At 54.0% G+C, this 21,834-nt stretch overlaps 1 protein-coding gene across 14 annotated transcripts in view; it reads right to left on the reverse strand.

Annotated features, from left to right (window-relative positions):
• Cux2 (cut like homeobox 2) overlaps positions 1 to 21,834 on the reverse strand; it is a 230,097-nt gene that overhangs the window by 8,271 nt on the left and 199,992 nt on the right. For 12 of the 14 annotated variants that reach the window (XM_078039148.1, XM_078039140.1, XM_078039139.1 and 9 more), the window contains 13 exons: positions 21,615 to 21,738; positions 19,831 to 19,907; positions 19,013 to 19,079; positions 17,795 to 17,843; positions 13,922 to 14,026; positions 11,332 to 11,523; positions 11,185 to 11,243; positions 10,306 to 10,354; positions 10,112 to 10,232; positions 9,144 to 9,812; positions 8,382 to 8,483; positions 2,392 to 3,179; positions 1,673 to 1,832 (listed from right to left, as the gene is read on the reverse strand). In XM_078039148.1, the coding sequence (XP_077895274.1) occupies positions 1,673 to 1,832; positions 2,392 to 3,179; positions 8,382 to 8,483; positions 9,144 to 9,812; positions 10,112 to 10,232; positions 10,306 to 10,354; positions 11,185 to 11,243; positions 11,332 to 11,523; positions 13,922 to 14,026; positions 17,795 to 17,843; positions 19,013 to 19,079; positions 19,831 to 19,907; positions 21,615 to 21,738 (2,562 nt within the window). The remainder of the gene's footprint in view (positions 1 to 1,672; positions 1,833 to 2,391; positions 3,180 to 8,381; positions 8,484 to 9,143; positions 9,813 to 10,111; positions 10,233 to 10,305; positions 10,355 to 11,184; positions 11,244 to 11,331; positions 11,524 to 13,921; positions 14,027 to 17,794; positions 17,844 to 19,012; positions 19,080 to 19,830; positions 19,908 to 21,614; positions 21,739 to 21,834) is intronic. The other 2 variants (XM_078039141.1, XM_078039143.1) reach the window with 1 other exon arrangement.

Raw genomic sequence — 21,834 nt, forward strand, 5'->3', positions numbered from 1 at the left:
ACACACACACACACACACAAATAAATAAAGTGGCTTGTCACTAATTTACTAAAAAAATTTAAAAGAAAATACAATTCCATAACTATTTGCCCAACGTTTGCATTGTTCCAGGTACTGCGAGTCACCCAGGGATGATCTAAAGCACAGAAGAGGCTGTGCATGGGTGCATACAAACACTTCAGCATTTTATATGTGGGACTTGGGCATCTCTGCATGTTGGCATCCCTGGAACCAACTCTCGGTGCAACTTGGGGACAATGACACTTGCTCAAGTATCAGTAAAGAGATTCAATGTTGCCAATGGATTCCTCAAATGAAGAGAAAGTACAAACACAGCGTGTGATTAGGGGCTGACAGTGGTGGAGCACACAGGGAGCGGGCGGTTCTGCCTGGTTCTTCTGTAAATTAGAAACTATGTCAAACCAAGGATTAAACCACAACAAAAGGAAGTGGGCAGTGATCTACAACATCAGCCACCAGAGTGTAGCCAAATAAAACTGGGGAAGCCCTGCAGCATTTGTAGATAACACAGGGCTGGGGCCATGGCTCAGGGGAGCACCTGCTCAGCAGGCCTAAGGCCTGGGTTCCCTCTAGCACCGCACATGCACACAGTGATACATAATGAAAAGATGTCCACAGCACACGTGGACATGCGAAGCGCTAGTTTTGTGTGTGTGTGGTGCTAGGGCGGAACCTGGGACCTTGTACATGCTAAGGAAGCTCTCTACCACTGAGTCACACCCCTGCCCTCCCTTCTTGTTTAAAAAAGCAGTAGTTCTGCTCAAGCTTTGCTCCCTGCCTGCTCCTGGCGCCTGCCCTGCCCAGTGTGGGGGCTGTCTGTGTGCGCTCAGGGGCTGTGGCTGCAGGGCACAGTCATGGTAGGATGCAGAGGGAAGTATGGAAGCCCTGTAACTGGGGGGCCACTAGCACCCCTTGATAAAACACAGTTACCTGGAACTTGGGCTTTTGCCACTTGACATTCTGTTTCTGGTCTGTATCCCTGTTGATATGAACTTAAGCTATGGTTTTGTCCTATTGACTGATCCCCACTTATAGGTGGGGAGATTGAGGCTGAGCCAAGCCCTGGGATTGTCTCTACCTTGTCCTGGTCTCAGTGGGCAGGGCAGCTGTCCATCCTATAGCCAGTGCCCTTATCCCAGCACAGGTCTGGGTGGGCCCCTCATGGGGCCCCAGCAGACCAGCCCTCCTGCTGTTAGCAGGAGGGAGCTTCTCCCCACTCCTGGGTTGACTTGGGGCCACTCTCAGCCTGGCTTCTTTACCTGCCAGGCTCAGACTCTCCCTTGCACACTCTCAAGAGGGAGTGGATGCGAGGGGCCAAAACCTTGTGCCGAGACCCCTGGGGCTGTGTGCTGGATCTTCCAGGAAAAGAGCTGATTCTGGACGAGTAGGTGGGTGGGGCTAGGCGAGCAAAATATTTCCTCTACTTGTTCCAGCACCCAGCACCCCCAGAGGTATAAACAAGGGGCTCTGTGTCTCAGATGTGGGCCAAGAAGCATCACTCTGGTGCGGGAAAGCTGAGGGGGACTGGGAGACAGCCAGAAACATGCGCGATATCCAGGGGTGCAGTTGTGGTGGGATGCAGAGGGAAGTACGGAGGCCCTATAGCTGGGGGGCCACCAGCACCCCTCGAGAGGGTCCTGCCTATACTCACCTTGGGAGGCGCTGGGCTGCTGGCCCACGGCCTGGCCGAGCTGGTCTGAGAGCCACAGCTGCATGCGGATGAAGGGCTCCCGCCCCTTCTGGGTCAGCTTGCTCCAGGGCTTCGGCCGGGACAGCATGTCACTCACACTGCCCTGCGATAGGCCCAGCACCTGCGGTGGGCAAGGCAGGCAGGGCAGGTCAGCAGGCCTCTGGACACTGCCATTCCATGCTGTTCCCCTGAGGCCATGGGTGTCAGGCTACTCTCATTTGAATGATTCTTCATCTCCAGGGGCCTGCTGGGCACCTGTGCTGCGACCCCTCTTTCCTGAGAAACTTCAACCTGGCCTCGAGTGCCCCCTCTGCTGGGAAGCCTCCTGGCGTCTCCCACTTAGGTCCTGTCACCCTCCTCTGAGCCTGCTGGTACTGCAGGGACACATCGACCAGGACACTGAGACCCCTTCACTGGCTGGGCTACGGGAGGTGCAGAGGCCTGGGGGAGGGGGTAAGTGGATTCTCGCAGCCTGGGAAGGAAGTGTTTCATTGCCCACAGCAGCGCTGTGGCTCCCTCCCACGAGCCCAGGGACAGCTGGACCCTGGAGAGAGAGCAATGTTGTGGAGGTGGGAGAGTCTGCTCCATTGGAATCCTTGCAGGGTACGTCCTGGGGGCTGAGGCCTGAGTGGCTCTCCCTTCCCAGGGCCCACGGCCTCTCCGACCCCTGCGGCCTTCACCTTCTCCCCAAAGATCCTCTGGCAGATCCCATTCTTGGCCAGCTTCTCCTTGACCTGGCGCGTCAGCTCCAGAGTGTCCACCTCGCGGTACATGTAGAGCTCGTACTGCTCGGGGGTCAGGGGTGGCACGGTGGGCTTCAGGGTGCGGGGCACATAGGCTGGGTAGTAGGCCAGCCGCCCGCCGCTGCCCGCCTCAGGGGCTCCCCCTTCTGCCTTCAGTTCGCCCACCCTGGGGGACTCATCCTCGCCCCCAGCTGCCTCGTCCTCAGGGGCAGCGGGCGCCTCGTCTCCACGGGGCCAGGCCCGCCCGTTGGGTTGGCCAGAGTAGCTGGAGGAGGAGGAGGACAGGGAGGGCGAGACAGAGGCATAGGGGCGGCTGAGCAGGCCGCGGTCCGAGGCCCAGTGGTGATCGAAGTAGCCGGCATCGCCAATCTCTGATTTGACTTTCCGGATGATGCTCTGCACAAAGGCTGCGGGGGACAGGACCGTGAGGGACGTCTGTGTGGCACTGCTGCTGGTCCCTCCACTGCCACCTCCAGTGCTGTCCTCCTGCTTGACGTAGGCTGGGCCCCCATTCTGGCTCATGGCTGCCAGCGAGGGCCGCTCTGGGGGAGAAGGGGGCACCGAGCGGCCCCGGGGTCCTGCCTCCATTTCCAGCAGGGCCTGCTGCTGGGCCTGCATCTCACGGCGCGCCTGTTCCAGAATGTTCTTGATGGCATCTTCCGAGGTGCTGGTGGAGGCTGTGCCGTTGGTGATGCTCAATGGGGCCGCTGAGTTCTTGGGTTCACCTGTGGGGAGGACGACAGGGCAGCCAGGGGCCTCTCATCAGGGCTCAGCTTGAAGGCAAGGATGTTCAAAGCATCAGTATTTATACCACAAAAAAGCGGAGTCAACCTCTGTGTTCAGCAGATGGGGATTGGTTAAGTAAGTTAGGTCCCTCTGTATGGCAGGACATCAGGCTGCCATTAAAAATCAGGTTGAGGGGCTGGGGCTGGGGCTGTGGCTCAGGGTGGAGCGCTTGCCTAGCATGTGTGAGGCACTGAGTTCAATCCTCAGCACTACCTAAAAATGAATAAAATAAAGGTCCATTGACAACTAAAAAATATTTTTAAGAAGTCAGGTTGACAGCTGGGAAATGGCTCAGTGGTAGGTTCCATCTCCAGCACAACAAAACAAAAAGTCCTGGTGACTGATTTTTAGCCTATGTGGGAGAAGTATTCACAAGGATAATATAACACAAGAAAGACCTGTCTTTCACACACTATGATCCACCTAAGCAAACGTTCAAAGACAAGGAAGACACTGTAGCACATAAGATGCTTCTTTGATTATTCTATAGCAAAACAGTGGCACAAATCCAAATGCCCATGGATTGGAGAATGGATAATAATGGCACAGTCCGACAGTGAACTACTCTACAGCCGTGACAAAGGAAACCACCCTGCAAAGCCACATGTGGATCTTTTACTTTTTGGTGGTGCTGGGAACTATACCCAGGGCCTGGCACATGCTAGGTAAGTGCTCTTCCCCTGAGCTACACACTCAGCCCTTATGTTACTTTGAGACAGTTTTGCTAACTTGCCTAGAACCTGCAGTCCTCCTGCCTCAGCCTCCTGTGCCTGAGACCTGTGCCACCACACCTGGCCCATACATGAATCTTTGTTTTTTGGTACCAGGGATTGAACTCAGGGACACTTGACCACTGAGCCACATCTCCAGCCCTTTTTTTGTATTTTATTTAGAGACAGAGTCTCACTGAGTTGCTTAGCACCTCGCTCCTGCTGAAGCTGGCTTTGAAATGGCGATCCCCCTACCTCAGCCTCCTGAGCTGCTGGGATTGTAGGTGTGCGCCACCAAGCCCAGCCATGCGTGACTCTTAATAACATAGTATTGGGCAAAAATAGCAAGTCCCAGAAGATGAAGATGACACAGTATAATGTGCCTTCTATGTGTGTTTATTGACTTAGGCAATCCTGGGGACTGAACCCAGGGGCACTCCACTACTGAGTCACTGAGCTACATCCCTAGCCCCTTTTATTTTTTAATTTTGAGAAGGGGTCTTACTATGTTGCCTAGGCTGGCTTTGAACTGGGGATATTCTCTGGCCTCAGCCTCCTGAGTTGCTGGGTTGCAGATGTGTGCCATAACATGCCTTCTATAAAGCTCCCAAGCAAGCAAAATAAACAGTATGCAATTCAGTGAACAATCTTTTTAACAAATGACAAACTTAAAGGAGCGACAAAAAAAATTTAGGATAAAGGATCTCAGAGTTCAGGCAGCAGGGTGTAAAATGCCAGAAGATGGGAGACACTGGGGATTTTCTAAACCTTGGGTAGGTTCACAGGCTCCCAGAAGATGGTTCTATGATATGAGTGAGCGAGAGAATGCATGAGTGAATAAATGAGTGAGTGAATGAGTGAGTGAGTGAGTAGGTGAATGGGTGGGTGGGTGAGTGAGTGGGTGAGTTAGTGAGTGAATGAGTGAGTGGGTGAGTGAATGAGTGAATGGGTGAGTTAATGAGTGAGTGGGTAGGTGAGTTAGTGAGTGAGTGAATGAGTGAGTGGGTGAGTTAGTGGGTGAGTTAATGAGTGGGTGAGTGAGTGGGTGAGTTAATAAGTGGGTGAGTGGGTGAGTGAGAGGGTGAGTTAGTGAGTGAATGAGTGAGTGGGTGAATTAATGAGTGGGTGAGCTAATAAGTGGGTAAGTGAGTGAGTTAATGAGTGGGTTAGTTAGTGAGTAGGTAAGTGAGTGGGTGAGTGAGAGGGTGAGTTAGTAAGTGAGTGGGTGAGTTAGTGAGTGAGTGAGTGAGTGGGTGAATGGGTGAGTGAGTGGGTGGGTGAATGAGTGAGTGGGTGAGTGAATGAGTAAGTGAATGGGTGGGTGAACGGGTGAGAGGGTGAGTTAGTGAGTGAGTGGGTGAGTGAGTGAGTAGATGAGTGAGTGGGTGAATGAGTGAATGAGTAGGTGAGTGAATGAGTAAGTGAGTGAGTGGGTGAGTGGGTGAGCGAGTGGGTGAGTGAGTAGGTGAGTTAGTGAGTGGGTGAGTAGGTGAGTGAGTGAGTGAGTGGGTGGGTGACTGAGTGGGTGAATGGGTGGGTGAGTGGGTGAGTGAGTGGGTGGGTGAGTGAGTGGGTGAATGAGTGAGTGGGTGAGTTAATGGGTGAGTTAGTGAGTTAGTGAGTGGGTGAGTGAGTGGTGAGTTACTGAGTGGGTGAGTGAGTGGATGAGTAAGTGGATGAGTGTGTGAATGAGTGACTGAATGAGTGAGTGGGTGAGTTGGTGGGTGAGTTAGTGAGTGGGTGAGTGAGTGAGTGGGTGGGTGGGTGGGTGAGTAAGTGGGTGAGTGACTGAATGAGTGAGTGGGTGAGTTGGTGAGTGGGTGGGTGGGTAAGTGGGTGAGTGAGTGGGTGAGTGAGTGAATGAGTGACTGAATGAGTGAGTGGGTGAGTTAGTGGGTGATTGAGTGAGTGGATGAGTGAGTGGGTGAGTGGGTGAATGAGTGACTGAATGAGTGAGTGGGTGAGTTAGTGAGCGGGTAAGTGAGTGGGTGGGTGGGTGAGTGAGTAAGTGGGTGCATATACAAATATACATTCAGAGGAAGGCCTCTCCGGGAGCTTCCATGAGAGTTTGTCCTACACCAGGGACAGACTGATCTGTGACTTAACCCTGAGGGTGACAGTTAACCAGCAGACAGATAGGTGCATCCTCTGTTCTCGGGCAGCCTCTCCCGTACTGGGCCCCCCACCCCTGCCTGGGCTGGGGCAGTGCGACCTTTCTCTATCCTCTCTCTGTGCAGGCTCCATCCTGAGGGATCCCCACAGACCCATTTAAATAATTTTTATTGCTTTTCCAATTTAAAAAGTAATCCAGCAATAAAGTATCAGTCTTATTATTTAGTCATAGAAAGGAGCACAGCACGGAGCCCTGCTCCACCCTGGAGAAACCTTGAAAGCATGATGTGACGTGAGAGACGCTGGACACAGAGGGCCACCTGTTGGATGAGTTAACCTACACGATGTGTCCCTGATGGGCAAATCCACTCGCGCAGAGTGCAGAGCAGGGCTGCAGAGGGCCCTGGGGGTGGGATAGCATCCACTGTCTAATGGGCGTGAGGTGTCCTTTGGGGTGATGAGTGTCTGTAATTAGGTGGAGATGATCACTGCATAGCACGACAAATGTACTAAACGTTACTGAATCACGCACTTTAAATTGTTTTTATAGTATGTAATTTTTACCTCAATTTTAAAAAAGGTCACAAAAATCATAGAACGTAGGGAGAAAATTCCCATTCTCTCTGTCCAGAGGCTGCTACATGAGACATGCTCTTTATTTCTTCTGAGTCTGATTTCCATGCTAAGGGCACTGGAGGATCATCCTTGCTAGGTGGGATAGAGCCTGGCTTGTCTCTACTCAGTATCAAAATGAATGATTTTTCTTATCATTAACAGTTTTCCCCAGGGCTGGGGTTACAGCTCAGTGGTAGAGCGCTTGCTTAGCATGTGTGAGGGACTGGGTTCAATTCTCAGCACCGCATATAAAAAAGTAAAATAAATGTCCGTTGACAAAAAAAAAAAATTCTTCCAGTGATTCTGGAGGCTAAAGATCCCAAGCTCAAGACCAGCCTAGGCAACTTAGTGAGACCCTAGCTTAGAATTAAAAATTAAAAGGGCTGGGAGTATAGTTCAGGGGTAGAGAGCCCCTAGGTTCAATGCCCAGAACCACAGGGAAAAAAATTTTTCTGTCTTTAATGGCTGCATGTGCCACTGATGGGATATTATCTGCATTACCACAGGATCCCCCACTGCTGGGCACTTAGGTTGTTTCCAGTTTGCCACTCTAGTAAAGAAGGATAGAGCAATGGCTTGTACATAAGCAATGGCTTGTACATTGCTCTATGGACTTTCCTTTGGTTCCTTGAAGTACAAACCCTGGGCTGACAGGCAGCCACGGTCCTTTCCTCAGGGCAGAGGCTGGTGTACTTTCTGCTTTGCACCTGCTTGTCAGGGGCTTGGTGGCGACCTTGGGAATTTTCTTCTGAGTCCTGTGTAGACCCTGAATGTAAAGCCCCCGGCTGGCCCACTAGGGCAGACTTTTCCTCTGCTGTGAGGCTGCCTTTTACATTTCCCTAGAGCCTCATGCACACAGGCAGGTGCTCGCTGCTGAGCTTCACCGCAGCCTGACATGAACTTGCTTCTCGCTCTGCTGACAAGTCTTACCCAGGTCCTAACCTAGGTCTAACGCTGGATGCGTTTACTGCTTGCTTCCCTGTCTTGCATCTCTTGATACCGAAGCTGACAAAGAAGAAACCGCGGTGCACAGAGAAGAAAATGCATAGTGTAGGGGCTCAGGGGATCCTAGGGTGGGGCAGCACAGGTTCCTCCAGCTCAAGCCCTTCTCCCTTTGTTTCTCCAGGAAGGGGGAGGGGGCAGGACCTGGGGAAACTCCTTTGCTCTCAGCCACAGGCGGCTTGGAAATTGGGATGGCCTGCTCTGAGGAGCCACCAGGGGGCAGCTGACCCTGCAAAATGAAGAGCAGAGCAATCCTGGTTCAAGTAGCTGCGGTCCACCCTGCACTGAGCTCCAGGATCAAATGGGGGTGGGGGTGGGGGTGTAAACTGGTCCCTGGTTGCACAAAGCCCCCAGACCAGTGGAAGGGACAGCCATACCAGAAGCACAGAATTGCAACGAGAGATGTAATAATTAAAATGAGAGACTGTGAGAGGGACCTGGGTGAGACCATGACCGTGAGAGGTGTGGGGGGCTCAGGGGGAGACTGAAGATGTAGGGCCTGGAGTCTTGCTGAGGGGCCGGGATTTGATATCCAGGGCAGCAGGGAGACGTGGAGAGACCTGAGCACTGACATGACCACATATGTGCTCTAAAAAGATCTCTCTGGTCTGGGAGGTTCAGACCCCTTGGAACCCCCTGGGGAACAGCCCACTGCTCAAGGCAGCCCTGGAGGCCTCCCCAAGGCTGGCCGAGCCTACTCACCCCCTTTCTGGGACTCGATCTCCTTCTTGGCCTGCTCCAGGATGCTCTTGATGGCGTCGTCCGAGCCTGTCTCAGGCGTGCGGATTCGTGGGGTGATGCTACCTGGGGGAGGCGAAAGGCATCTGTGGTAGGGTTTGCATGGGAGTCTGGGGCCCAGGAGCAGGGGCTGGGCTGCCCTGCAGGCGCAGGGCTGCCGCATGGTCCGTGTGGTGAAATGTGGATGTTCAGCTGCTCTGGCTTGAAACATGATGAATAAAGCACACATGGCGACAATGGCGATGACAACCGCCGCAGCTGGCGCTGGGAGCAGTCACCAGGTGCCAGGTTCAGTGGTCAGTGTTTTATGCCCCTGAAATCCCCAGGACTTTCCAGGAGGCTGACGGCTGGGGAACCGAGGCCCAGGGCAGTTGAGGGAGCTGAGTGGCCAGCCAGTGGCTGTGGCTGAGCCAGGATCCAAACCTGGTGTCTGTGAGGTAGAGCCAGGTTCTGCACATCAAGGAACCTAAAAATCCACTCTGGCAAGGATGGCATCTACCCAGGGCATCTCACAGATGGGTAAACTGAGGGTTGGAGGGGTCCCCACCAGGACAGACATCAGGATGGAGGGCGTGAGGGTGTTTTCTGTTTTAACAGAGGGCTAAACTGAGGCACAGAGAGGTGAAATCACATGCCTCGGGTCACATAGCAAGCAGGGAGGCAGAGAGCGGGCTTTTGGACCAGCCCTGTGCTTGTGCCTGGCCGAGATGTGCGGGCAGTGCTCACCTCGCTGCCGCACCTGGATTGTCCTCAGGGCCAACACATTCTGTTCATCTGACAGAAACTGCTTCATCTTGAGGAAGGGCTCCTTGCCCTTCACTGTGAGCTTGCGCCAGGGCTTGGGCCGGGCCAGGATCTCGCTGACGGAGCCCTGGGACAGCCCTAGCACATAGTGGCCGAACACTCGCTGCCCGATGTTGTGCTTGAGCAGCTGCTCCTTCACCTGGAAGGCTATCTCCGCTGTGTCTAGCTGCTCCTCCTCTGTCCCGGTGCCTGCCACACTGCCCCCGCCACCATCAGCAGGCTCGAGGCTCCCCGGGGGCTCAGGGGCAGGGGCTGGGGTGGCCGGAGCCGTGGGGGGCTTGGTGTTATAGAAGCTTGGAGGGAACACCAGCAAGCCACCTGCCTCTCCCTTGAAGGCGGCCGGGGGCATCATGTGCTTGGAGAGCAATGTGTCCCCAGCCAGTCTCTCCCCTGAGGCCAGGCTGGGGAATGGGGACAGCGAGAAAGTCCGCGGGCCATCAGGTCCCAGGCTGGGGCCCAGAAGGGCCTGCCCAGGGCTGGGGGACATCGGGTCTTCAGGTCCTGGTGGAGGTGGCAACTGCTGAGGGGAGGGGTAGGATGGCTCTGTGCCCAGAGAGTCCTTGATGGAGTCGTCCTCTGAAGGGTCCTCCTCTAGAATACCAAGAGCAACAGATAGAGGGACAGAGATGGTGACCGGGAAGGAGAGAGGGAGCAAAGTAGCCAGGCAAAGAGAGAGAGGCAGGGAGGGGAGCGGACAGAGAGAACAGGAGCCAGACAGAAGGGAGCTACATGCGGGGCGGGGCAGGAGGCAGAGCCAGGAGAGGAACGCAGCAGCTCCGGGAGCAGAAGGACAGGGAGCAGGAGGACGGGGAGCAGGAAGATGGAGAGCAGGAGGATGGGGAGCAGGAGGACAGGGAGCAAGAGGAAGGGGAGCATCCCTCCTCCCTTACCAGGGCTGGTCAGAAGACCAGGCTTTTCTAGAAGGAACTTCTGTGCTGGGAAGAAGGCCTCCTTTGCTATGAGGAGTGAGTCATCAGGTTTGGCCAGGCCCTGAGGAGACAGGAAGCAGGCCTGAGAGGGCACGTTGGCTGGAGGGCCCACAGGCAGCCTCCTTTGAAGACGGGAACCTGGCAGGGACATTTACCTGGGGGAGGCTGCAGGTGCTGGAGGCCAGCTTCATGGCTTTCAGGATGCTGCAGAGAAAATGCAGAGGCCTGAGGTCAGCCAGGTCGCCGGGCTGCAGGCAAAGTCTTGTAAGGGGCACCAGCCCGCTCATCTCCCCTGATGGAGAGCCACGCCCATCCCCCTCTCCCACCTGCAGGGCCCTCTGTGTCTGGGGGCTCTGCACTATGGCTCCAATCAACCAGAGACAGAAAATATTTGAGCTGGTAAAACTGCTCAATGGTAGAATGCTTGCCTAGCATGTGCAAGGCCTGGGCTCAATCCCCAGCACTGCTTAAAAAAAAAGAAAAGAAAAGAAAGAAAATATTTGAAATAAAATTCCAGAAAGTTCTAAAAACCAAAACTTAAAATTCGCACTGAATCCACTCCAGTGCGTGATGAATCAGCAGTGTATTAGGTATCACGGGAAACCTGGAGGTGATCTGAAGTTCACATGAGGATGTGTGCTGATTCTAGCAAACACCGTGCCATTTCATATGGGTTGTGTAAGGCACTGTGGGTGGCCCCGGAACCCATCTCCAGGGATGCTGAGGGGCAAGTGTCTGTTGTTGACCTGTTGCAACCACAGATCGGAAGCAGCAGGCTTGCCGGCAGGTGAGGGTGTTCCTGGAAGTGGCTGCAGCAGCTGACCCCACATTGGAGGGATGCACCTATCTAGCTGTCAACCCCTAGTTACCACACCCAGGACAAGACAGCCACTTTGTAGGTGGCCATGATGGAAAAGGATCGGGGCAGCCAAGATTTGACATGCCTGGTGTCCACGGGGAGGTGACAGGAGCCCAGCATGGGCAGGTGGAAGGAGGGAGGTGAGAACCTGGCCCTGTCCCACTCTGCACTGTACCTCAGCTCTGTTTTGATCTCTTCATAGTCGGACTGTGCCTGGAGCTTTTCTTCTAGCTTCTGGAAGTAAAATGAAGAGGGTGAGCCTGGCCGGTGCTCAAGGGCTGCCTTCTGCCTGGGCACCTGCCGGTCTCCCACCAAGACCTGCCTCTATGGCCTCGGACTTGGCTGTGAGCTGCTGCTCCAGGTCCGCAATCTGGTTGGCGGAGGCCTCCTCCAGCTCCTGCAGAGAGTTGCGGAGGTGCTGTGCGTCCTTCAGCAGCCGCAGGATCTCCCTGTCCTTGGAGGCCAGAGCAGCCTCCAGCCGAGGCCCCGAGCACAGGGCGAAGCTCACCTTCTCCTGGGGGAAAAGGGGGCATTGAGGGCCGAGGGGTGTGGGATGGGGGGCCATAGGGCTGGCCTCCTGGCCCAGGAACCCCAACAGGGTGGAAAGTTCCACTTGTCAGTTCAGGAGTACTATGGGGTATGTGAATCATGCTGTGTGTGCTATGCTCCCCTTAAAACAGTGATTAAAAAGGAACGACCACAATAGGCGGCGGCTGTACAGTGGCCACTGGGTGCTGTGGCCGAAGGACCGGCTCAGATAAAGGTTTGGGTTTCTGAACTCAGATTCTTCCCTAGAGCAATGATCTTGCTCCAGGTGACAAGGGACCTCAGGGTTAGACTGGAGACCTCGTAGCCACCTATGGGTGGCTCCTTCCTCCTAATTTGCTCATAGCCCAAGACCAGTGGCTTCTCTTGATTTTAGGAATTGGTCCCTTTTTCCCAGAGGAAGTTGGAGGGGTTGCTGTTTGAGGGACATGAAGTCAGGCTGGTCTCTGGCTCCGTGACAAAGATGGCTAAGAAGCATTTAAGGAAAAAGAAAAACCCACACAGACACACACACACACACACACACACACACACACACACACACACACACACACAAACAAATACACTGCTACCAACCCAGCTTTCTTCCATGGAGATAAATGCCAATTAAAACAGGAAGCGGATGCCATTAATACATTAAATTAATTAGCATCGAGCGCCACCGTTGTGCTCAGAAAAGCTCACCTCCCAAACCAGCCGAGCTCCCCGTGGCTGATTAGCAAAGGCATTTGCTGGGTTCCACGGGGGCTAATTAAGAACCATTGGCAAATTCCTCTCTGAGGCATCCTTGTGAGCTCTCGCTCTTGATCCTTTCCTCACCTTCTTCCTCTCTCCCATGCACTCCCTGTGTATTGTGAAGCCACCTGGGCACAGGGACACAGACATGGCTGACCCCACACAGTCCCAGCACACAGACACATGTGCCTCCCTGAATTCTCACGCTGACATGCACACTCACAAAAATACACAAGCAGCAAGGAGACAGAGACACTGGGACACAGCACCATGACACACAGAGACCCATGTGTGCTCCAGGAGGCCACATGGTCTCATGAGCAAATGGACCAAAGATACACTGATCACAGTAATAGGAGCATTAAATATTCACTGAGCATATACTATGAGCCAAGTACCATTTGGAGGCAGTACACAAACAATTCTTTCAACAACTCTATAAGGTAAATGTCACTTGTATAGATAAAGGAACTAAGGTGCAGTCAGATTAAGGACATGGTCACTTGTCCAAAGGTCACAAGCATACACATATAGTAACACATGTTCGTAGAGACATATTCCAATTTTTTCTTTTTTTAGGCAATGACTGCATCTTTTTTCCCCCCTTTATTTTATTTATTTATTTTTATAAGGTGCTGAGTATCGAGCACAGTGCCTTGAACGTGCTAGGCAAACTCTCTACCGCTGAGCCACAACCCCAGCCCAACGTATTCCAATATTCAAACAGAAAGAGAGGCATGACGCTTGTGCCTGTGTATCAGGTTAACGAGTCGAGGCTGCAATTCACCCTGGAGCAGACCATAAGGAATGTGAGTCTAACCCTTTGCTATGTGCCTGACATCAGGTGCCCACAGCTTTCTGGAGAGCGGGAGGCAGAATAGGATGGCTCTGAAGAAAATCCTTTGGCAAGAAATGATTCCAGAATGCCAAAAGGCACTAACCAGTAGGAAAGAGAAAGATGAGTGAATTAGCCAGGTTCAACACAGGACGTCAGGTTGAAACTGGCCCTTCACACATGTGGTCGGGGCGGGAACCCCCACTGGAATCATCCTCCACCAGCTGCTTTGGGAATAATGGCTGACAAGGAGCCCTGCGCCTCGGATCAGGCATGGCCTCTCTATAGTTCTGCTAGTGCCTGGAAGCCAGCCAGAGCATCCTAGTCTTACACCATGTGGTGCAAACCAAGCGTCCAACAGTGACACCTGGTGGCAGCCACCAAAGCTGCACTGCTGCGCTTTACTCAAACTCACCCCTTTGGCAGTTGGCCATGGGAATGACCTTCTGTGGCCTGAGAAAGCTCCTGGCATTCCTGGACAAGTGGGGGGTGAAGGAGGCTGTCAAAGGAAGGTACTAGACTTCCTTTAAACAAGGGCATGTGGAGGCTCGAGCTTGAAAGGTCAAAGAACTGTGGCTACATTATCACCCTCAGCTGGTGAAGGGGTTGTGGTAATTACGTTCAACTATGCACTGACCTTGGCAATTAGGACAAGGTGCCCGCTGTACACACAGAGACCCACATACATCCCTGCTCACGATTTCACAACGAAGCACACACCCACAATGTGTCACCTACCTAGTATTTCCACTTTTTCCCTCTGCTTCCCCCCACACTTCCCAGACCCCATCCTTACCCCACTGGTTCCCTGCGGGGAGCAGCAGGCCAGGCGGATAGAGCTGTTGACAGAGGCCAGCTGTTCCCGGAGACTCTCCACTTCCCGCTGGGCGGCTTCAGCGCGCTGGGGAGGGGGAGGGACACAGGTGGTCAGGAGGTGAGCAGGTGCGTCAGACCCTACTCTGCCCCTCTGACACCCTCCTGCCACATCCCAGGTGGCAGTTGCCTGCTTTCTTGGTCCTGGACCCAGTCCTGGAGCTGGAAGGCCTGTCGCAGGGCTCAGGGCTGGGAACAAAGAGAGCAGCCCCATGTTTTTTAAAGAATTGGAGGACAGGATCTGTGTGGCTCCCTTGAGGAGGCTCAGTCTGTGCTGGGGTGCATGGGACCCCAAGAGAATATTCCCCTCCATGAGGGCAGGAGGGAGGGGTTGGTGAGGGCACTAGAAAGCCCCCATTTCTAGTCACTCTGTCTGCCTCGCGAAGCTTCTGGCCCGGATGCATGGAAGGTAAACCTTCCCTGCTCTCATAGCACTTGATGTGGGACAAGTCCCAGAGGTGGGTCCCCAGCTCACAAGCCACTGCAGGCCCCTGGACAAGTCACTATCCCTTCCTAGGACTCAGTCCCCCTTTTATGAAATGGGGAAAACATCAGAAGGGCCCTGAGCAATTACAGTCAGAACCCAGCGGTTAGCTAAACTACCTACACATTGGGTAGAGCCAACTCTTCAAAAGTTTCTGAGTCTGGAAGGAAGCATCTAAATGTTAGCAATATGGTCTTAGAGTCTTGGAGAGAAATCTGAGCTCAGCTTCTCACTTCAGGACTTTGTGATTATGTGACCTTGGGCAAGAGGCTTCCTCTTCCCAGCGTGGTCACTCTATCTGTAAGATGACGATTGTAAAGGCAGCTATTTCACAGGGTGGCTTCACAAATTCAGTGATTTTGGTAAAATGCACTCATCATTAGGCATCTTAGCTTGGTGCCGTGCAGGTGTGTCCATGATTGGTTCATTTCACTGGCATTCATCAGGGTGTATTACTTGAGCCATTACTTGAAAGTTAAAAGAGCTATTGTTTTCTTATTTTTATTTTGTGGTGCTAAAGCTGGAGTCCAGGTCTCATGCATGCCAGGCAAGCGCTCTACTACTGAGCCACACCGCAGCCCTATGGTTACATTTATAACGTCAGCTGATGTAGCAGGTCATAGTGATTATGTTTAACTATGGTTGACCTTGACAGTTAGAATGCTGTGCCCACTTTATGCACACAGAGACCCATGTATAGCATATTCACAGTTTAATTTATTTGTAATTTATTTATTGGCACCCTGTCTTGTGGTAGAAAGGATTCAAGATAGTTCTGTTTGGGGGAAGAAGTTCTGGGTACATGGGGCAGTAGCGAAAGTGTGTTTACGTTTCTGCACAGTCGGGGTGTTCTGAGAAGATGTGAATGAACTCAGGATCCGGGCTACAAGGCGAACCCTGGGCTGCGGGTGGCGCTTCGTGGTACAGTTCGTGCCTGGCATGCTCCAGGCTCTGGGTTTGTTCCCTAGCACTGCAAAAGAAAGAAAAGAGCCTGGGAACAAACTGTGGGCTGGTTAGCTAGCAGGACCTGAGGGAAGTTTTCCTCCCTGGAGGACTGTGCTTGCGCTTCAAGTGGGGAGACTGAGGTGGCCCCTGGAGAGATGTGTGCGCACACTCCAAGGGCCTCGCCCTGTGTCCATGGTACTTGGGAGATAGATGGATTCTTCTTCTCCCACTGGCAGAAGGTCCCTCTCCTACATAACCTTGCAGATTGGCAGTTAGGCGGTTGTCGCCTATGGTAGAGACCCTGGTACACAAAGGACAACATCTGCTTCTGGTTTGATCTCTGCAGGGTTCACTGGCTTGGCTGTTATTTAGTGAATGACACTAGGTACCTGCTCTGTTTTAAGAATCCCTGCAGCCATGCTCAGGATGATATTAAAGATAGACATTAAAACTTAATATGGTGATGTTTATTTTCTTCTCCGTATTTTTCTATAATGAGAAGATTTTAGTTAAATAATCAGGAAAAAAAGAGGAGACATTATTAAACTGTTTCCTATTCAAACTACTGTTAAGAGCTCTTTTAAAAAACCTATCTGGCTTGGCCTGTGGTGCCCATTTGGAATCCCAGCTCCTTGGGAGGTAGGATCACAGAGTTAGGGCCAGCCTGGGCAACTGAGTGAGACACTGTCTCAAAAAAAAAAAAAAAAAAAAAAAAAAAAACCCAAAAGGCTGGGGATATAGCCAGTGGTAGAGCACTTGCCTAACATGGACCCTGGGGTCCATCCCAATACCACAAAATAAATTAAATAAAATAAAAAACTGATTGGCAAAGATGCAAAAGTTTGAGGACACGCAGCGCTGGTGAGGTCCTCAGGAAGCAGGCATCCTTGTGCACCGGTGGAGGGAGCAGCAGTTTGGCTACATCTACAATCACAGATGCACACACCCTTTGCCCAGCAAATCCACTTGGAGAACTCCACCCTACATATTGGGTCGTGCGTCTGTACACTTCTGTACAAGCTTATTCACTACAGTATCGATTGTGAGGGAAAAGATTGAAAATACCATAAATGCTTATCAGTAGGGGCCTGGTTAGGCTGGGGTCAGCCGAGCAGAGCCTGCTGCCTGGGCTTATTAATAAAGTTTTATTGGAACGCAGCCATGCTCCTCCACAGGTACATCATCTATGCTTTCAGGCTGCAATGGCAAAGCTGACTACCTGTGATGGAGACAGCGTGAACTGCAAAGCTAAAAATGTGAGCCCTCTGTCCCTAGGTTAGTGACGGTGTGTCCACTCGATGTGAACTAGGTACTGTGCGTCCACTCAATGTGAACTGGGTACGGAGGTGTCAACCAGAGGAGGGACTAAGTTAGATGTGGAAGGATCCTAGCAGACCTCAGGGAAAGTAAGGTGCACATAGGGTTTCGCTTTTGCTTTAAAAAGAAGTCAGAAATGGATACATTCACGGGCGTGTGCATGGACTGGGCATCGCTGGAAGAAGACCCTGGAAACTGCTACAGGGGAGGGCAACTAGAATTTCCTGATAGCCCCTTGTGTAACTTCACTGGGGAATTACACATTCAAAAAATCAACCTAAATATGTATGTGGGCAGGGCTGGGGCTGGGGCTCCGCGGTAGCGCACTTGCCTAGCATGTATGAGGCCCTGAGTTCAAGTCTCAGCACCACGAATAAATAAATAAATAAAAAATAAAGGTCCATCAACAACTCTAAAAAAATTAAAAAAAGCTGAATATGTATGTGGGCTATAAAAATACGGCTCATTTAATGTTCATTCCAGGGAAGCCATTGTGGTCACCACCACCATTGTCACCTGGCCCTGTTTTTGGGCTTCCTGCCCCTCCTAGGGAACACTGCCCCTGTCAGGGCCAGACAGTAGGGATTCATGGAGTCCCAGCACCACGAGGGGCCCAGTTGGAAATCATGTCCTTGGGAGCAGGGAGGGTGGGCCAGGTTGGGCCTGCATATTTTGGTAGTTTCCTGTAGGGACAGGGACTTGGGATCAACCTTCCTATCGAGTGTCCTCCACAGGAGGGAGCACCCCTGCCCTATGCCTGAAGAGCCACACTCTGGGCCTTTGCTCTGCCCTCTGCCTGATGTCTCTCCTCAAGGAGACGGCACATGGACTCAAAGCCCAGCTCCAGTGTCCCCCACCAAGACGCCCCCCTCAATCACCTCAGGAAAATGGTGGCTTGCCTGTGGCAGTGTTGCCCTGCAAACCTCGGGCTGAGCGGGCATCTTCACACCTGCACTGGCCCTAGCCCTCAAAGGCATGTGACCCCCGGTTCCCCCACTCCCTGCCAGGCCCGGCGCCCCCACCACAGCAGGAGCCGCCAGCACCCCTCACCTGGTTAGCTTTCTCCAGGTTCGTCATGATCAGGCCGACCTCATCTGCCCTGAGACACAAAGGTGAGGCCCTGAGGCGGGGTTCTGGCAGCTGCCAAGCCCCCCATCCTGACAGCCCAGCCTCTGCTTGAACCTGAGTCTTGCAATGGGGGCTGAGGAGGCCACCTTCCCCACAGAGCTCAGGCTGGGAAGAAAAGAACCCAGGCTGCGGGGAAGTGGAACAGGCCCTGAGCACCACACCCTCCCAGCCTCCCCAGGGCTCCACTCTCTGGAGAGACCTTGCCAGGCCTTGAGCCTGTGCCTCGTGTCTCTCTAGAGCTCCCAAGTGTGGGAGAGGCCTCCTCCACTGCCTCAGGGCATCCTTCAGTGGTGGACTAGGGGTAGCCTAGCATGGGTATAGGTGACCCAGGGGGCTGGGGAGCATCTGGTGACTTATAAGGCCACACGGGCCTGAGCACCTTCCGGGGGCTCTTCAAGGGCAGCTCCTCACCCTGAAGGCCTCCTCCCTAGCGAGCCCTCCCTGAGCCCTCTCCATACCCTCCCTGCCCATGGCCAGTACTTCCCTTCATAGCATTTACCACGTGCTAATAATGATGCTGGGCATACAGTAAGTGCTCAATAGTGTCTGGGAGCAAAGAGGTCATCACTGTTTCAGTTGCTGTCTGCCTCCTTTCTGACTGAGGGGAGGGGCACGTTGTCTAATGTGTCCCCAGGACCCTCTAGGTGAGCAGCAGCGACTCAGTAAATGTTTATGGAACGAGTGACTAAAAACGTTCCAGCCCAGAGCAGATTAGATGATGTCACCTGGGCTGTAGGGCTGGAGAGTGGGAACGGGGTGAAGGGGAGACCCCTGCTCGGCAGCCCTACAGGTCAGGCACAGGATGTCATTCATGGTGTGTGGCACACAGACAGCACCCGGATGGCAGGAGCAGCAGTGTGAGATGGAAAGGGGCCCCGGGCAGAGGATCAGAGAGGAGGGTCAGACGAGGGAGCACATCAGGGATGTTCAGAGGGAGCGGGTGCGTCTGGAGGGCCGGGGAGGAGGGAGTCTCTGGCGACAGGGGGTACCGTCAGGGGGGATGGGGAGGAGGCCTGTCTGGAAGGTCAGGGGAGGAGGCACATCTCGGGGGAGAGAGGGAGGAGGTACATCTCAGGGGGTGGGGGTAGAGGCCTGTGTGGAGGGTCGGGGGAGGCCTGACCCAGCTGGCCACTCACTTACTTGGACGCGGCCTCCTCGTCGTACTTCCGACGCAGCTCTAGCAGCTCCGTCTGCGTGGCCTTTAACGCTGGGAGAAGTAAAAGGGCAACTGAGGCCTGACCCCAGAGCAGGATGGGGCAGCCCTCCCAGGAGGGGGACCCACCCTGGGTGTAGGAAGGCAGAGTGAGGCAGTGACGGGGACCTTTCTCTTGGTTAGAACTGGCACCAGGTAGTGTGTGCCCTGTCCTCAGAGGGGCTCTGGACAGGGCGAGGGCTGTGGGGCTGGGCAGGGCAGGTGGGAGGCCTTGGGTGGGAAGCTCAGGGACCCTGGTGGGAGTGGGGGCAGTGGTGCCATCTGCCCCGGAGGCTGGGGTACAAGCCCCTAGCACCCTCCAGGACCACCCTGAGGCTCTGACTGGCATGTAGGGGACAGGGAGGCACAATGAAGCTGACAGGGTTCTGGGTATTGCAGGGTTGGTCCCTGTAGATTCTGACTGTGGTAGGAAAACTGAAGGCCAGGCCACGGGGGTGGGGGGGGCGGGTAGCCATGCCTGGCAGGTGTGGCCCATGTGGCCGTGTAGCTGCCTCTTTGGACAAGGCTTGGCTTCGCCAGTGCCCAGACCTCAGCCCTCCCCACTGCTGTCCCCTGGCCCCTGCAGGCATTGACAGCCCCCCACCTGACTCTGCCTCAGATTCTCCTTCCACAGCAACACGGGGCGGGCGGGAGGGGAGACCCCTTGGGGAGCAGCCTCACCTCGCTCCGCCTCCCTTGGTTCTAGAAGCCCTGTGAGCAGAGCTCGCTGTCCCCACCCTCAGTGAGGGTGGCACGGGGCACGTACCTGAATGTAGGACCTTGATCTTCTCCTCTGCCTCCCCCAGTCTGGCTGCCAGCGTGACCTGAACTTCTTGAAGGCCCCTGTGGGGAGACAGGCTGCTCACGCTGGCCCCGTGCTGGGCTCACCCTGGCTCCCTGTCCGTCACCTGCCCCCTGTGACCTGCACCTCTGTCTTCAGGGAGTGCAGAGATGTGGCACTCAGGGTTTGCTGTCCTGCTGTCTTGCTGGTGGGGTGGCCCCCATCATGGCTGGCTCTGCTAAGTCCCTGTCAGCATTCCAGGGGGCCAACCTGTATAGCACCAAGTGGCCTGGCCTGTGAGGCGGGGTTTCTGGCAGGGCCAGCCTAGTGGATGCCGTGCAGCATGGGCCTTCCTAGCATGTGTGCCCTCCATGTCACTGTCCAGGGCAGGCACGGGCCCTGGTATGGCAGGAGTATGGGTGTTCAGTGAATCTAGTTCAAGAGTGTCCAAGCCTCTCCTAGGAGGACTGGAAGGTTACACAGAGCTGGGGCCTGAGGCTGCCTGGCTCAGTGACTACAGGAAGGAGTCCTTCAGTCCAACCATATCTCCCTTGGCCACTCTCCTCCAGTCTCCCATATCTTGCTGCTCAGTCATGGCCAGCGGTCTTCTACCTCAGGGCCTTTGCACTGGCTGTTTTCACTGTAACGTTCCCCCCCTCGTATCTGCAGGACTTGCTTACCTAGGGCTTTGCTCACCTGCTCGGTGAGGCCTCTCCCATTTAAAATCCTAGTGCCACCTCAGCTCCCTCCCTGGCTTAGTTTTTCTTCCTAACTTATTGTTATTGAACCCACCATTGATCTGTCGCCTCACTCAATGAAAGCGCACTCCAGGAGGGCAGGGGACTGGGTCTGATTTGTCCCTTAGCGTCCCCAGGGTGGGTCCATAAATATGGGTGATCAATGATAAGGGATGAAAAAGTGAATGAACGCAGGGATGAATACAGTGACTGCCACAAAATATCCAAGAAGGGCCACAGGCCTGGGTAGTGCCCAGGGCACCAACTGCAGGTAACTGTCTATGCTGTGCACCATGCCTGGGCCCTGTACCTATGGACACATCTAATTTCATTCCCATAGCCAACCAGGAGCAAATGCCACTGGCTAGGTCACTCTCCCCAGGTGTCTGCCAACTGCACACTAACTCAGTAGACTGAGGTCTACAATGAGCTGAGTTACGAAAAGGAGAATGACCTTCACACAGTGGGTGAGCCTCATCTAATCAGTTGAAGGTGTTTTTTTTTTTTTCCCGTTGTTTGTTTGTTTGTTGTTTTTTGTAGACAGGGTCTTGCTCCATTGCCCAGGCTGCTCTCACAGCTCAGGAGATCCCCCTGAATAGCTGAGCTGAGAGTCTTGCTCCACCAAGTCTGGCTCTATTGAACCTTAAGAGTGAACTGAGAAAGAAAGGGTTCTGCCTCAAGATGGCAGTACCTCTGTGGCTGGGGTCCTGCCAGCCACCTGCTCTGCTCATCTCAGACTTGCCAGCCCTGCAACTGCAGGAGCTGAGTCCTCAAAACACACTCCATTAAAGAAAAATCCAGCTATTTCTGTTTCTCTGGAGACGCTAATGCACCACTTTTCAGATGGTAAAACCGAGGCTCTGGCGAGTGCCATAAACTCCCCAGGGCTGCCACCGAGCCCCTGTGGCGAGGCTCAGATCAGACTCAGGCCTCCTGGGGTCTGAGCCCCCACCCTGTCACCTGCACTCCCTGGGGTGGGCACCTCCCTGTTCCCTGCCAGCCCAGGGAGCCCAGCTGTCCTTCGGCCCTCACTTCTGTTTCTCGGCCTCATTTCTCTGCAGCAAGGCTTCTGTCAGGAGGGCTTTCCCAGCGATGCCGGGCAGGCGGCTCCCCTCGGTCAGCGTGGGCGCGGCTGGGGACGTCCCCTCTTTCTGCTCTGCAGGGAGAAAGGGAGACACAGCCGTTGCCAAGAGAGCAGTGTGAGGCAGGGGTTCCCACAGCCTGGACCCACCGACCACAGCGCGTGTGCCCA

The sequence above is a fragment of the Ictidomys tridecemlineatus genome, chromosome 2, assembly GCF_052094955.1.
Source record: "Ictidomys tridecemlineatus isolate mIctTri1 chromosome 2, mIctTri1.hap1, whole genome shotgun sequence".
NCBI lineage: Eukaryota > Metazoa > Chordata > Mammalia > Rodentia > Sciuridae > Ictidomys > Ictidomys tridecemlineatus.